Consider the following 14,845-nt stretch of genomic DNA (forward strand, 5'->3'; position numbering starts at 1 on the left):
AGAAGTGAGAGCGAGAAGATGTGGCTGTTGGTTGTGGCACATTTTCACCTTGGCCACGGTCTTGTCCTCTGCACACACCATCACCAGAACGTCCAGTTCCACGTCCCTTGCCACGCGCCTTGCCCATTGTAAAGGAAGTAAAATAGCTTACACTTGCACTATCAATGGAAAAAGGGTAATATAAAGTAGATTAGAACCGTGGAAGAGGAAAACCACAGTTCTAGTTCTCTGGCCTACACCAGAATCTTTTAAACAGATATATTTGTGTCTGAACAGTCAGCGAGACACTCAAACTGTTTTTTTTTTATGTAAAAAAGGCAAAAAGGTGGCTTACACCCAGATTTCAACCGTGGAAGAGAAAAACCACAGTTCTAGTTCTCTGGCCTACACCAGAATCTTTTAAACAGATATATTTGTGTCTGAACAGTCAGCGAGACATTCAAACTGTTTTTTTTATGGAAAAAAGGCAAAAAGGTGGATAACACCCAGATTTGAATCGTGGAAGAGGAAAACCACAGTTCTAATTTCCTGGCGTATACCAGACTTTTTTAAATAGATATATTTGTGTCTGAACAGTCACCGAGACACTCAAACTGTTTTTTTCTTATGGAAAAAAGGCAAAAAGGTGGATAACACCCAGATTTGAACCGTGGAAGAGGAAAACCACAGTTATAATTTCCTGGCATATACCAGACTTTTTTAAATAGTTATATTTGTGTCTGAACAGTCAGCGAGACACTCAAACTGTTTTTTTTTTATGGGAAAAAGGCAAAAAGGTGGATAACACCCAGATTTGAACCGTGGAAGAGGAAAACCACAGTTCTAATTTCCTGGCGTATACCAGACTTTTTTAAATAGATATATTTGTGTCTGAACAGTCAGCGAGACACTCAAACTGTTTTTTTTTTATGGAAAAAAGGAACAAAAGTGGATAATACAGAGATTTGAACCGTGGAACTGCAAAACCACAGTTCTAGTTATCTGGCCGAAACCAAACTCTTTTTAACAGATATATTTGTGTCTGAACACTCACAGACACATTCGATTTTTTTTTTGGGGGGGGGGGGGCGGAAATACCAAAAGGTTAATAAGACAGGTATTTGTACAGTCTGACTGAGGGAAAAAAAAAAAGAGGATTTAGATGAAAAAAAAAAGATTTTTCCTGGCCCCTGAGACCTGGGGCTAAGTCTAGCAAATTGAGCAGCAGCAGCAGCAGCACACAGGACTGTAATGCAGTGTTTGTTGGTATAACCACTGCGTCTCCTATACAGCCTGCCTGCCTGATATCTGGTATGGATATTATGTACTATGGGGATCCAAGACAGAGTCGTGCATTTGTGGAGCAATGCTTGCTACACTTCAAGTTCTACCCTCTTTGTTTTCCCACCGATCGGGCTAAGGTGGGATTCATTATGTCTAACCTAGCGGGTGATGCCTTGGAATGGATCAACCCCCTATGGGAAACACAGGATCCTATCCTCCTGGACCTTCAGGCCTTCCTGGTGGCCTTTCTAATGGTCTTTGATGACCCTAACCCGGAGACCCCTGCTGAAGCTTCACTTCCCAAAATCCCGGAGCAGCCCCGATGGGTAATGTGTGTGGGTAGCGCACTAGTCCTCCTGCCCGAAGAGACTACTGCCCATCCAGAATCCACACAGGATGACTACGCTCTCCGGAATACTTCTCCCAACCTCAAGAGGCAGTCCAGACGTGCTAGGCGTAGAGGCAAGCCGTCACGCCTGGGTCTGTCCTCCCAAAGACCTCCTGATCCCAACCTTGAAGTCCCTGCTGAAGCTTCATTACCCGGTATCCCGGAGCAGCCCCTACGGGTAATATGCGTGGGCAGCGCACCTGTTCTCCTGCCCGAAGAGACTTCTGCCCACCTAGAATCCTCCGGGATACCACCTGATGACAAATGGAGAGAGACTTCCCTACACCCGGTACTCGATACTTCGTCCGCTCCGTCCTGTGAGCCTGACAATGGGTACCTCAAAGCGGTAGTTAACCCCGAGTCTCTACACCCCTCCGACCAGGCGGAGGACCTACAGTTGTCTCCTGAACCTTTCGGGGTGCTACCTGATAGCGAATGGACAGAGACTCTCCTATACTCGGCACCTGATACCTCGCCCGCTTCTTCCAGTGAGTCCGACCTAGTGTACTCCGAAGCAGAGGTTACCCCCGAGTCTCTGCACTCTTCCGACCCGGCGGAGGGCTTCCAGTTGTCTCCTGAATCCTCCGGGGTACCACCTGATAACAAAGAGACAGTGACTTTTCTACATCTTGTACCTGATACCTCGCCCATTTCATCCTGTGAGCTTGACAAGATGTACCCCGAAGCAGAGGTTACCCCCGAGTCTCTGCACCCCTTCAACCCGGCGGAGGGCTTCCAGTTGTCTCCTGAACCCTCTGGGGTGCTACCTGATAATAAGTGGAGAGAGACTTCCTTGTGTGCTGTTCCTGGTACTCCACCCGTTTCGTCTGTTGCTGAGGTTGGCTGGATAGGAGGTAGCATCCTAGCTACCCAGAGGAGACCAGTTTTTCCGGTGGACAGTGGAAGTGATCTCCTTGAAGTAAAGGATTGGCCCTCAAATTCCCTGTGGAACATTCTGGCAGGCCTGAAGAAGAGGGGGCGTACTGGGGGGGGTACTGTAACATACCTGGCGGCGTCCTTGCATAGTGGTCCATCTCCCACTGTGCAAGAGCGCCCACTTGATCTCCAGTCCAGTCTGCTAGCTTGGCTTCCCTCCATGCTGTCTGCTTGCCTCTGTGTCTGCTGCTTAAGGGCGGCGCCCGATCACTTCCTGTTTCTTGTACCTGCTGCGGGCACACCCCTTGTGCGTCCTCAGCCTATTGCTGTCTGTCACCTGGTATTTAACCCAGCTGCTCCAATGAATCCCTGCCAGAGCATTGTGTTTCATTCAGTGTGCTCTTTCACTCTGAATGTGCCAGGTCCCTTTCTGTGTTTGCTTGCTTGCCTTTCTTGTAGGCTGTATTTCCAGTCCTGTCTGAACACGCTCCTTGACTGTTCATTCCGCCTTCTAGGGGCCGCATACCTAGACCCGCTCCTGTATCTTGTCTGTCCTGTCTGAACACGCTCCTTGCCTGTTCATTCCGCCTTCTAGGGGCCGCATACCTAGACCCGCTCCTGTATCTTGTCTGTCCTGTCTGAACACGCTCCTAGCCTGTTCCTCCCGCCTTCTAGGGGCTGCATACCTAGACCCGGTCCTGTATCTTGCTACTGTGTCTGTTCTTGTCTGTATACTCTTCTAGCCTGTTTCCTGTGTTTCTCTATGTCCGTACCTTTCCTTTTTCTGCAGAGTCTGAACTCGTACCCAACTCCTGCTCGTTGTCACTGTACTTCCGTTTGTGAGTTTGTGGTCCACTCGCTACTTCACTGCAAGTACCCTGTGGGTATCTGGTTCTGCCTTTCCCTTCCTGTCTGTTCCGTGTGAACAGAGCCCTGTCCCGCCTGCTCTGCCTTGCTCACCGCTCCGGCGGTTCTAGCCTGCTCTGCCTTGCTCACCGCTCCGGCGGTTCTAGCCTGCTCTGCTTTTGCTCACCGCTCCGGCGGTTCTGGCCTGCTCTGACCCTTTGCTCACTGCTCCAGCAGTCTTGCTCCGCTCTGACCCTTTGCTCACTGCTCCGGCAGTCTTGCTCCGCTCTGACCCTTTGCTCACTGCTCTGGCAGTCTTGCTCCGCTCTGACCCTTTGCTCACTGCTCCAGCAGTCTCGCTCCACTCTGACCCTTTGCTCACTGCTCCGGCAGTCTCGCTCCGCTCTGACCCTTTGCTCACTGCTCCGGCAGTCTCGCTCCGCTCTGACCCTTTGCTCACTGCTCCGGCAGTCTCGCTCCGCTCTGACCCTTTGCTCACTGCTCTGGCAGTCTTGCTCCGCTCTGACCCTTTGCTCACTGCTCCGGCAGTCTCGCTCCGCTCTGACCATTTGCTCACTGCTCCGGCAGTCTCGCTCCGCTCTGACCCTTTGCTCACTGCTCCGGCAGTCTCGCTCCACTCTGAATCTTTGCTCACTGCTCCGGCAGCCTCGCTCCGCTCTGACCCTTTGCTCACTGCTCCAGGCGGCATCGTCCTGCTCTACTCTTGCTCACCGCTCCAGGCGGCCTCGTCCTGCTCTACTCTTGCTCACCGCTCCAGGCGGCCTCGTCCTGCTGTACTCTTGCTCACCACTCCAGGCGGCCTCGTCCTGCTCTACTCTTGCTCACCGCTCTAGGCGGTCTCGTCTTGCCCTGCTCTCGCTCACCACTCAGGGCGGCCTTACTCTGCTGTGTTTGTCCGCCACATCTGTGGTTCTGTTCCTGAGTCCCAGTGTGTACTGGGTCCTATCCCGCCTGTGTTCCTACCTGCTAGTGCCTCCCTGTCTGCACTCTAGCCGTGCTTGCCTGTACCCCCCTGCCTGCATACCCGCCTGCCTGCATACCAGTCGTGCCTGCCTATACCCACCAGTCTGTGTGCCAGCCTAACCTGTCTGTTCCTGTATTCCCCTGTGTGGGTCAACAGCCGTGTCCGGGGTCTGTCCTGGAGTAGCACCTGGTCCCTCTGCTCGGTTCCTCCTTGGTGCACTGGCGTCGTATGCCGTCGTGCGACCCTGGTCGGATCGGGTGAATACCTAGTTACGCCCCTCCAGGCATTCACTCTCCGGCACGGTCCAGTGGAATCACACGCACACGCCGCTCAGCCCGGGCGTGTGCATTACAGCGGGTACTGGCAGGTTCCTGTAGCGGAGGCGGACAAGGAGAAGACTGCATTCACCACCCCGATGGGTCTCAGCGAATTCAACTGTATGCCATTCGGGTTCTGCAACGCACCAGGAACCTTCCAGCGGTTAATGGAATGCTGTCTGGGACACCGGAATTTCGAGACGGTCCTGTTATACCTGGACGATATCATCGTCTATTCCAAAACCTACGAGGACCATCTGAAACACCTGGCAGAAGTGTTTGACGCCCTGGAAAGCTACAGCCTAAAGGTGAAACCCTCCAAGTGTCACCTCCTGAAACCAAAGGTGCAGTACCTGGGACACATGGTGAGTGCTGACGGAGTGGCTCCCGACCCCGATAAGATCACTGTGATTAAAGACTGGCCAAGACCCTCCAGCATAAAGGAAGTGCGGCAGTTCCTCAGGTTGGTAGGCTACTACCGAAGATTCATTCCCGGTTTCACCAAGATGGCAGCCCCTATGCAGGACCTCCTGATAGGTCAATCCAGGAAGGCCAAAAACCAGAAGCCGCCCTTCAGCTGGGAAAAGCTGGAAGAGGAGTCCTTCCGCCAGCTGAAGATGGCCCTCACAGGGGATGAAATCCTGGCGTACCCTGACTACGGCCAGCCCTTTATCCTCCACACGGACGCAAGCAACATCGGGCTAGGAGCCGTACTGTCCCAGATCCAGCAGGGGAAAGAACGGGTAATCGCTTACGCCAGACGAAAACTACGGCCCACAGAGAGAAACCCTGAGAATTATAGCTCATTCAAGCTAGAGTTCCTGGCAGTGGTGTGGGCAGTGACCGAACATTTCAAGCATTACCTTGCCTCTTCCAAGTTCACCGTGTACACGGATAACAACCCGTTGACACACCTGGATACTGCAAAACTTGGTGCCCTGGAGCAGAGCTGGATGGCCCGCCTGTCCAACTATGAATTCACCATCAAATACCGGGCGGGACGCTCAAATGCCAACGCGGATGCCCTGTCCAGAATGCCAAACTTACCGGACGTAGGGGAAGATCCAGAAGATCTGGAAGAAGTTGAACTCCCTGCGTTCCACCGTCATGGGATTACCCTGTATTCCCACCCTGTGAGGGACAGGCGCTCTGCTACGTTCAATCCCTTACCCCACTACAGCTGGGCGGAGACACAAGACAGTGATCCCGCAGTCCGTCTGGTAAAGGAAATGCTGACACAGGCTGATGCCCGTCTTGACCCAGACGCTCCGGAGGAGACCAAGCAACTGTGGAAGGAGAAAAGCAAGCTGTTTCTTTACAAGGAGAAGCTGTGCCGGAGAATGGTCAACTCTAGAACACATGAGCTGACCTGGCAGGTAGTGGCCCCAAGACGAGACGCGGCTATGGTTCTGGAGGTGTACCACGACGGAGCAGGACACTTTGGATGGAAAAAGCTGGAGTTCTTGTTGCGTGAACGGTTCTACTGGGTAGGCATGAGAGGAGCCATCGAGAGGTGGTGCAGAGACTGTTGCCCGTGCAACCTAAGAAGAAAGGACCGTGCCAGCCAGAAGAGTCCCCTGCAGCCCATCATCACCAGGCAGCCACTGGAACTGGTAGCTCTGGACCATGTGAAACTGGCTCCAAGCAAATCTGGGTACGTCTACGCCCTCACCATCGTAGATCACTACTCCCGGTTCCTAGTGGTAGTCCCTGTCAAAGACTTAACAGCTCAAACAGCAGCCAGAGCCTTCCAGCTGCACTTCTGCCGTCCACACGGGTATCCGGAGCAAGTGTTGACGGACCAAGGACCAGCCTTCAAAGAGGAGGTCTTCCAGGAGTTCTGCAACCTGTATGGTTGCAGGAAGATAAGAACAACGCCCTATCACCCTCAGACCAATGGACTATGTGAGAAAATGAACCAGGTGGTGATGAACTTGCTAAAAACTTTGCCCCTGGAAGAACGCAGTCTGTGGCCTGAAAAACTGCCTGATTTGGTGGACTTGTACAATCACATCCCCGTAAGCTCCACCAACTGTACCCCGGCTTACCTAATGAGAACAAGACCTGGTAAGCTGCCTATTGACCTGGATATGGGAGTCCTGACACCTGAGGACACCTCGCCAGAGGCAGACTGGGATACAGAACGGCAGCAGCGGTATCGGAAAGTATAGGAGAGCGTCGAGCGAAGTCTGTCTCAAGCAAGAGAAAGGCAAGAGAAGGCTTATAACCAGTATGCTCCCGCTGTTCCCCTGGTACCTGGAGAGCAGGTCTTGAAGAGAAAGAGGCGGCTCCACAAGTTGGACGACCAGTGGGAGAAGGACCCGTACACCGTACTGCCCTCGAGCCATTAGAACCCAAAAGTCTGTGTAATCAGTAAAGATGGAGGAGAGACCACAGCCATCGTCTCCAGAGACCACCTGAAAAAGTGTCCCGAGCAGCTGCAAAGCCCTGACGAAGATCAAGAGAACCCTCAACCCGCAGAGGAAAGGGAAGAAATGATCAGTACCGTACTCGGAGACTTTCCCCGGTCCTGGACTCAGATCAACAACGCAGTCGTGGTACCTGTCCTCACCTTTCTCCAGCCAGCCCCTCAAGGACCTACAGAAGAACAGGAAGTGTCGGGAGAGCAGCCGGCCCAGGAGGCAGAAGAATCCATACCAGCAGCCCAGGAGAATCAACCCTCTGCTAGTAGTGAGCCTGCCGTGCCCCTAGTGAGCCAAAGAGTACGCAGAAAGCTGCCAGGCCTGCCCGCAACACCTTCTACACCCTGTAGTGCAGAACCAGATAGTGGGTTACGTAGGTCCACCAGGAGCACTAGAGGACAGATGCCCACTCGCTGGAGAGTCTAATGCCAAGTATATATTTACCTTTACATACGTAAATACTGAAAAAGGTTTATGTTTTTGTTGCCTGTGTATTGATTATGTTTCTCTAGTTACCCTGCAGGTTTATTTGGACTGACAGGTTATGGACGCTGCGTAACCGGAACTACATTGTAGATAGTTGCACCTTGGTGCCTCTTGCGAAGATGGCCGCGGAAGAGAAAACCTGTCTGGCGTGGCCTCCTTGTGGCACAAAGTAGCTAGCCTCAGCCTTGCAGCCACGCCCAGGGTCAACGCTTGGGGTTTGCTTTGGACAGGTCCCCTACTCTGTGCCAAAACTTCATCTTGTTGGGTGACATGGACACCCGGTTACGGACCCGCCGTGACCTCTAAAGACTAAAGCTTCTTGTATATATGTTGTTGTGTTATTGTTTATGCACTTGTATTTGTGTTTTCTTAAAAATGTGTTTAGTCCCGGAGTACTAAAATTTACTAGGGGGGAATGTGGCACCCCAGGGGTCTGGTTACCACAGTAATAGAAATATTACGTCTGAGAGCAAGTGGGAGGTTTCTCTGGTCAGGAGCCCTTAAGCATGCAACACCTCCTGCCCAGACCTGGGAGGGGAGGAATCTGCCCTTATAAACTGGGTCTGGGGTGGGATTAGTCTGTCAGAGCCTGGAGGGAGAACAAGCAGACACAGGGAAAGAAACAGCAGGAGCTCTGTAGGAGCAGGAGCTGAGTGCCAGGGACTGGAAGCAGATATATTGCTCGTCCTGGCTGAAGAGACTACTACCGGACACTGGAGTCCGAGGCTGTGGGGATGTATATTCACCCAGCAGCAGAAACCAGCCGGCAGGGGATTCCAGGTCCTCTGGCCATAGAAGCCTGGAGGCTCAGTCACAAGGAAGGGACCAGCACCGCCATCGATGAGCGGAGGCTATCAGAAGGCCCCAAGTCACCAGCCATACGGGTGAGCACCACACGGTATACTCAGGGACGTGGGCTACTTACACTCGCTTACAGCAAGGTAGCCAGGAAGAGTGCAGATAGACGGGGAGGCCTACAACTCCACCTGGCCAGGGGAACTCCTGCTTGCTCGCAGACTGACCAGGCCCCTTATGCTAGCCAGTACTCCCGGGAGGGTCTGCCTAATATCATCAGTAAATACCCTGAACTGCACTGCAAAGACTCTGAGTCGTTCCTGCTTTCTCACCGCATACAGCACTACTAGTACTGGGACGCCCGTGCACCATCACTCCCATCATCCACATTTTCTGCCCTGAGGCTATACTCCTCCCGTGGGGAGTTATCCCATCCTTTGCTGCGCACACCACACCAGCCTCAGCGGTCTGCCTCGCAGCGGCAGTACACCCTGACCGCAATCCACGGGTGGCGTAGTCGGACAATTAACCTAGAACCTATAAAAGACTGCCACTGGTTTGACCACCCTGAGCCACGGGACCGGGTTGCCGCCACGGAGACTACAACCCCCAGAGACCCGGCTCCGGGTAACCCACACACGTCCACACTAGGCCCAGGGGGCGCGTCATATACACTGTCTGCAGTGGCTCTGGAACTTTCCTGCAGATATGGCTACTGACAGGACGACCTGATCAAGCTGCAGCAATAACTCATCACACCTCAGAGCATCACTGACACAAGACACTCAGGATCCAGCCCTGTCCCTGGCCTCCTGCCCTGGCCCCTGCTGACCTCTCAGTCTCCTCTCCGGTGACTGAGGACCCAGCAGGCCTGCGTGCTGGTGAGTTCAGGAGATGCACTGACAGATCGTGTGAGTGTGTCATTAATACAAGGAAGGCCGGGACCACACTTACACACATTTAAAGTGCCGGCTGCTGTCTTCTAGGCAAGAGATGGCTGGGTGGCCCAAAACTTCTGCATTTGCCCAGCCTGCCCCTGCATCACACCTTTCCATCTATACACAACCCATCCTGAAATACATCACTTCTCTCAACCGCTTTAGATACAGCCCCATCTCACCTTTCGGCCCATTTATGCACAGCACCATTCTAAAGAACATCACACCTCTTAGCCACTCTATACACAGCCCCATCTTGCAGTACATCGATCCTCTCAGCCCCTTCATATACAATCCCATCATGAAGCCCTTCCTACAATTCTCAGTTCCACTGCTATCAAGAAGTTTCTTTAGCAGACACTCACCATGTAGTGCTGCGTGAGCGTGTGCTACAGATTCAGCTGCAAATTTAAAGGTACAGTGCTGCTACAATGTGAGCAGGCCGGGCAGCCTTAAATAGTTCCTAATCTAATAACTGTATAGGGCTTCTTGGGCTCTGGATGCCTTAGTGGTTCTGTACCTTGCATTAGATCATCTGCGGCTGCATCACAATCTGTAAAGTGCACCATGACTGCTACAGATTAAAAGGTGCATGCCACTACAGCACCCGGGGCCAGGCAGCCCGAAATATTTACCAGGGAACGGTCAGTGGGCATCTTCTCTGCTTGGCCCAGCCAGTCCTTGCCCCCTGAAGAGGTGTTTAAGCACCAGAGCAAAATCTTATGATGGAGCAATCTGGAGTCCTGCACAAACAAGCTGCTCCAATTGCTGCTTCTGGGTGCTTTTGTTGGTGCCGCTGGCACCAGGGTGATTTGCCAGATCTGGCCTCTGAACGGTTTCCCATTTTTTAGTGTTCTGAAAGGAAATTATGGTAGTACAGACAGTATTTTCCTGATTACTAAGCTTTATATCCATTCAGTTGAAAAACTGTTTTCCTATTTAAGTCACTAGTTGCTATAAATTGTAACGACACGATCTGATTTTCATTGCATCGATTCCTCCCTGGGGCATAGAATTGACTTATGTTCCTTCATCAACGCACGTCTGGTGTCAAGCTATATGCAATATTGCCACTAGGTGGCGGAAGAGGTCTTCAGTCCGTGTCGTTCTAGAAATGATGTTCCACCGTGAGGGGCGTGGTGCTGAACATGGATGCTCGTGACGTCATGACGTTGAACCCGGAAATTAAAATGTGGTAGTACTGGGAGGTAGTACTGACAGAAGGTGTGAATCCTAGCGGCGCTGCTACTGGTGGGTGTACTTAGTTACTGCTGGTTACATTGTATCGGGGCGCCGCTGTTGGCAGTCTAGCTGCTGTAGTTCTGTTTTTTTTTTTAATGAAACGAAGCTTTATGTGTATAGAACAAGTGTATTTGAGCATCAGCCTGCTGACTTCGCCCTGCCCCGTGCCGTAGTGAGGCGTCCTGGAGCTGCGCTCTTTGTATGACGTCATCGTATACAGCAGTGGGCAGCGTTAACCCCCTCTGCCCCATGGCTGTGTGGCTCCATTATATTCAGTACCTTCTTTGCCCAACCTGCTTGGTAACGTTACCAGAAGGGTGGTATTTTTTACTTTAACCCCTTAAAGACAGCCTCCTCTTACAATTCTGACCAGTGCCCGTTGGTTTTTTCTTCCCCTTCTTCTCAGAACCATAACTCTCTTATTTTTCTGTCCACATCACCACATGAGGGCTTTTTTTTGCAGGACGAGTTGTACTTTTGAATGACTCCATTTACTTTACCAAATAGTGCACTGAAAACCAGGAAAAAGTTCCAAGCGGGGAGATATTGTGAAACCCCCCACATTTCTGATGTTTTTACGGTGTACATTTTGTGGTAAAAATGATCTCTTGATATGATTCTGCTCGTCAGTATTATTACAGAGATATGAAACGCTTAGTTTTTTTTAGTTTTTAGTAAAATCAGAAGTGGAGCTGTGTGAGGGCTTTTTTTTGCGGGACAAGATGACGTTTTTATTGACACCATTTTGGGATAGATGTGACGTTTTGATCACTTGTTGCAGCAACCCCAAAAAAGGTAATTTAGGTGTTTTTTTTCCCCCATTTAGGCTGTGTGCCCACGTAGCGTTTTCCAAGCGTTTATGCTGAGGAATTTCCGCAGCGTAAACGCTTGGGACACACTTGGTAATCCGCACCCCATGGTCCCCAATGACAAGCCGCACTGTCAATGCCCATGTTGCGGATTTTTCCGGCAGCATTCATGCTGCGCTCAAAAATCCGCAGCATGTCCATTAATTTTGCGGACACGCAGCGTAATCACCGCCATTGACTTGCATTGAAACGCATATTATCTGTGTCAGCACATTTGTACACACAGATAATATGCGATTCTATGTGCGGATGGTACCCGGGTGTGGAGGAGAGGAGACTCTCATCCAGACCTGGGTGCCATAGAATCTGTAAAAAAAAAGAATTTAAAATAAAAAATAAAGTTTATACTCACCTTCCGATGTCCTCCCGGTGTTTTGTCCGGTGTGTTGGGCGGCTCGCGCTATTGTGAAGGACCTGCCATGACGTCAATGAGTCATGTGACCCATCACATGGCTCAATGACGTCACCGCAGGTCCTTCACAACAGCGCGAGCCACCCAACACACCGGACGCAGCGGAGATAACACCGGGAGGACATCGGAAGGTGAGTATAAACTTCATATTTTTTTTTTTTTACCATTCTCATTCTTTTTTTTTTTTTTTAACTAACTTGGTCACACTACTATAAATCCATGCCGGTTGCATGGATTTATATAGTGTGAACAAGTTGTCAGGCACTTTTCCAAGTGATGCTAAAATCGCTTGGAAAAGCGCTTGATAACCCGCATGCGGAAATGCATGTGAAGAACGCTTGACAAACGCTTCTACCTGGTGGGAAAAACGCATGTAAAAAACGCATGCGTAAGGCTATGTGCCCACGATGCAGAAATGAAGCAGAAAATTTCTGCAGCATTTCTGTATCTCCCTGGCAGAAAAAACGCATGCAGATTGTGCATGCGTTTTTCCTGCAGAATACATGCGGATTCACATGCAGATTGACAAGTGCTTTCCAGGCGATTAGCATCACTTGGAAAGTGCTTGACAACTAGGTCACACTATATAAATCCATGCAACCGGCATGGATTTATATAGTGTGAACCGTAAAAATGAAAACAAATAAAGCTATACTCACCCCCGAGGCCCCGGTGTGTGCAGCAGCGCTCGTTCCAGTCTGGTTCCTGGATGCCGGCATATCGCGAGACAGAGCGGTGAAGGGCCTGCGGTCACATGACTGTGACGTCACCGCAGGTCCTCAAGCGATGCCGGCATTCAGAGAGAAGCCGCCGGACAGGTGAATATAAACTTTATTTGTTATTTTATTCTTTTCTTACAGGTAGAATGGTACCCAGGTCTGGATGAGAGTCTTCTCTCCTCCAGAACTGGATACCATCCGCACATAGAGACGCATAGAAGCCGCTTGTACAAATGTACAGTCGCGGTTTCTATGCGTCTCAATGCAAGTCAATGGCGGGAGTTCCGCTGTGCTTCCGCAAAATTAAATGACATGCTGCGGATTTTTGTACGCAGCATAAACGCTGCAGAAAAATCCGCAGCATGTGCATAGAACATGCGGAATCCCCTTGGGGACCATGGGGTGCGGATTACCTAGCGTTTCACAAGCGTTTACGCTGCGGAAATTCCCCAGCATAAACGCTTGAAAAACGCTACGTGGGCACTCAGCCTAATTCCTGCCAGGGAGAAGCGGAAAAATATGCAGCATTTCTGCATCGTGGGCACATAGCCTTATGGTGTTTACTGATTGGATTAATTATTTTTATATTTTGATAGATTGGACTTTTCTGAACTTGGCAATATCAAACGTATATATTTTTTGTTTTTAATATCTTTATTAAAGGACTTTTAGTTTTGTTATGTTTTTCAGATTAAAAAAAAAGATCTTGTTTTAGTTTTTACTCTGCTGCGGCCAACGCTAGGGAACTAGAAGCACTGTGGGGGGCCCAATGGGGGCTCGTAGTGTGTGTCTGCAGCGCCATCACCGCATAGTGGCCGGCAGCTGTGCGTCCTGGATGCACAGTCACAGAAGGTGCGCCCTGATGACGTGCGCTGGGACCTTTAACCTGAAATAATACTTCCGGGGGCAGGTACCGGAAGCTGCAGGAGTGTGATGGCCAGCAGATCCCCTTGATTCAAACCTATTTAAGGGAGGATAGCCAGCCAGGCAGGGGCTCATGTGATTTCATTATGGAGACGCAGCAGAAGCATCAATCACAGCGTCTCCAGCCAAGCTGGTTCAGTCACCTCACTGAGTATACAGAGCGGCGGCTGTAATTTTGCCCCCGGCACTGACTGACAGCCGGCCTCAATGCAGAGCGAGTGTCAGTCACTGCTAGGAGTTCAGTTACAGCTGCCACTCTGTAAACTCAGAAGGCTGCGGGGGGAATAAAGTTAATTTTCTTGCTGCACTGTTAGGCTAAGTGCAGGCGTCGGGCAGGTTAATAATGCTGTTAACCTGCAGATTAACTGCAGGTTAATAGCGTTTTTCTTCTGGTGACAGGTTCCCTTTAAGTCATTCTATTACTAATTAATTATTTGTAAGTGTAGGGCTCCATATAATAGTTTCTACTCACACTAAATTTGAAAGCTGCTATTGGAATTTCATAGATTCATTTAGAATTTAATTTTATTTTTCAGTAGCACATCTTCAGGAAAATGACTGAAACAATTCCCCGTGATCTCATTGGTCGACGTATAATTTGTGATGGAGAATATGCAACGGTCCATTTTGTTGGATTGGTGCCACCTACACCAGGTATGCTTTAATATCATAAACTGAAAAAAAAAGTTTTGTTATACACACTTCTTTTAACCCCTTCACTCCCGAGCCTGTTTTCACTTTTCTGTCCGAGCCATATTTTACAATTCTGACCACTGTCACTTTATGAAGTAATTACTCTGGAACGCTTCAATGGATCCCCCTGATTCTGGAATTGTTTTTTTCATGACATATTGTACTTCATGATGGTGGTAAAATTTCTTTGATATGACTTGCTTTTATTTGTGGGGAAAAAAAACGGAAATTTGGCGAAAATTTAGAATTTTGCAATTTTCAAACTTTCAATTTTTATGCCTTTAAATCAGAGAGATATGTCACACAAAATAGTTAATAAATAATATTTCCCACATGTCTACTTTCCTTTTTTTTTTTGTTAAAAGCAATTTCTCATTTTTCCAACAAAATTTACAAAACAATTGTTTTAGGGACCACCTGACATTTGAAGTGACTTTGAAGGGTCTATATGACAGAAAATACCCAAATGTGACACCATTCTAAAAAACTGCACCCCTCAAGGTGCTCAAAACCACATTCAAGAAGTTTATTAACCCTTCAGGTGCTTCACAGGAATTCATGGAATTTAGAAGGAAAAAAATAACATTTTACTTTTTTTTTTTTTTCACAAAATTTTACTTTAGACTTACATTTTTGCAGTTTTCACAAGGGTAACAGGAGAAAAGAGAC

The 14,845-nt window shown here is 49.7% G+C and overlaps 1 protein-coding gene across 2 annotated transcripts in view; it reads left to right on the forward strand.

Annotated features, from left to right (window-relative positions):
• Positions 1 to 10,436: 10,436 nt before the first annotated feature.
• TBCE (tubulin folding cofactor E) overlaps positions 10,437 to 14,845 on the forward strand; it is a 174,539-nt gene continuing 170,130 nt past the window's right edge. Inside the window, exons 1-2 of one of the 2 annotated variants that reach the window (XM_073671478.1) lie at positions 10,437 to 10,568; positions 14,020 to 14,137. In XM_073671478.1, the coding sequence (XP_073527579.1) occupies positions 14,038 to 14,137 (100 nt within the window). In that variant the 5' untranslated portion in view covers positions 10,437 to 10,568; positions 14,020 to 14,037. The remainder of the gene's footprint in view (positions 10,569 to 14,019; positions 14,138 to 14,845) is intronic. The other variant, XM_073671479.1, reaches the window with a different exon arrangement.

Source organism: Phyllobates terribilis, unplaced genomic scaffold (assembly GCF_046119375.1).
Source record: "Phyllobates terribilis strain yellow unplaced genomic scaffold, ASM4611937v1 Scaffold_3__8_contigs__length_932513732, whole genome shotgun sequence".
Classification (NCBI taxonomy): domain Eukaryota; kingdom Metazoa; phylum Chordata; class Amphibia; order Anura; family Dendrobatidae; genus Phyllobates; species Phyllobates terribilis.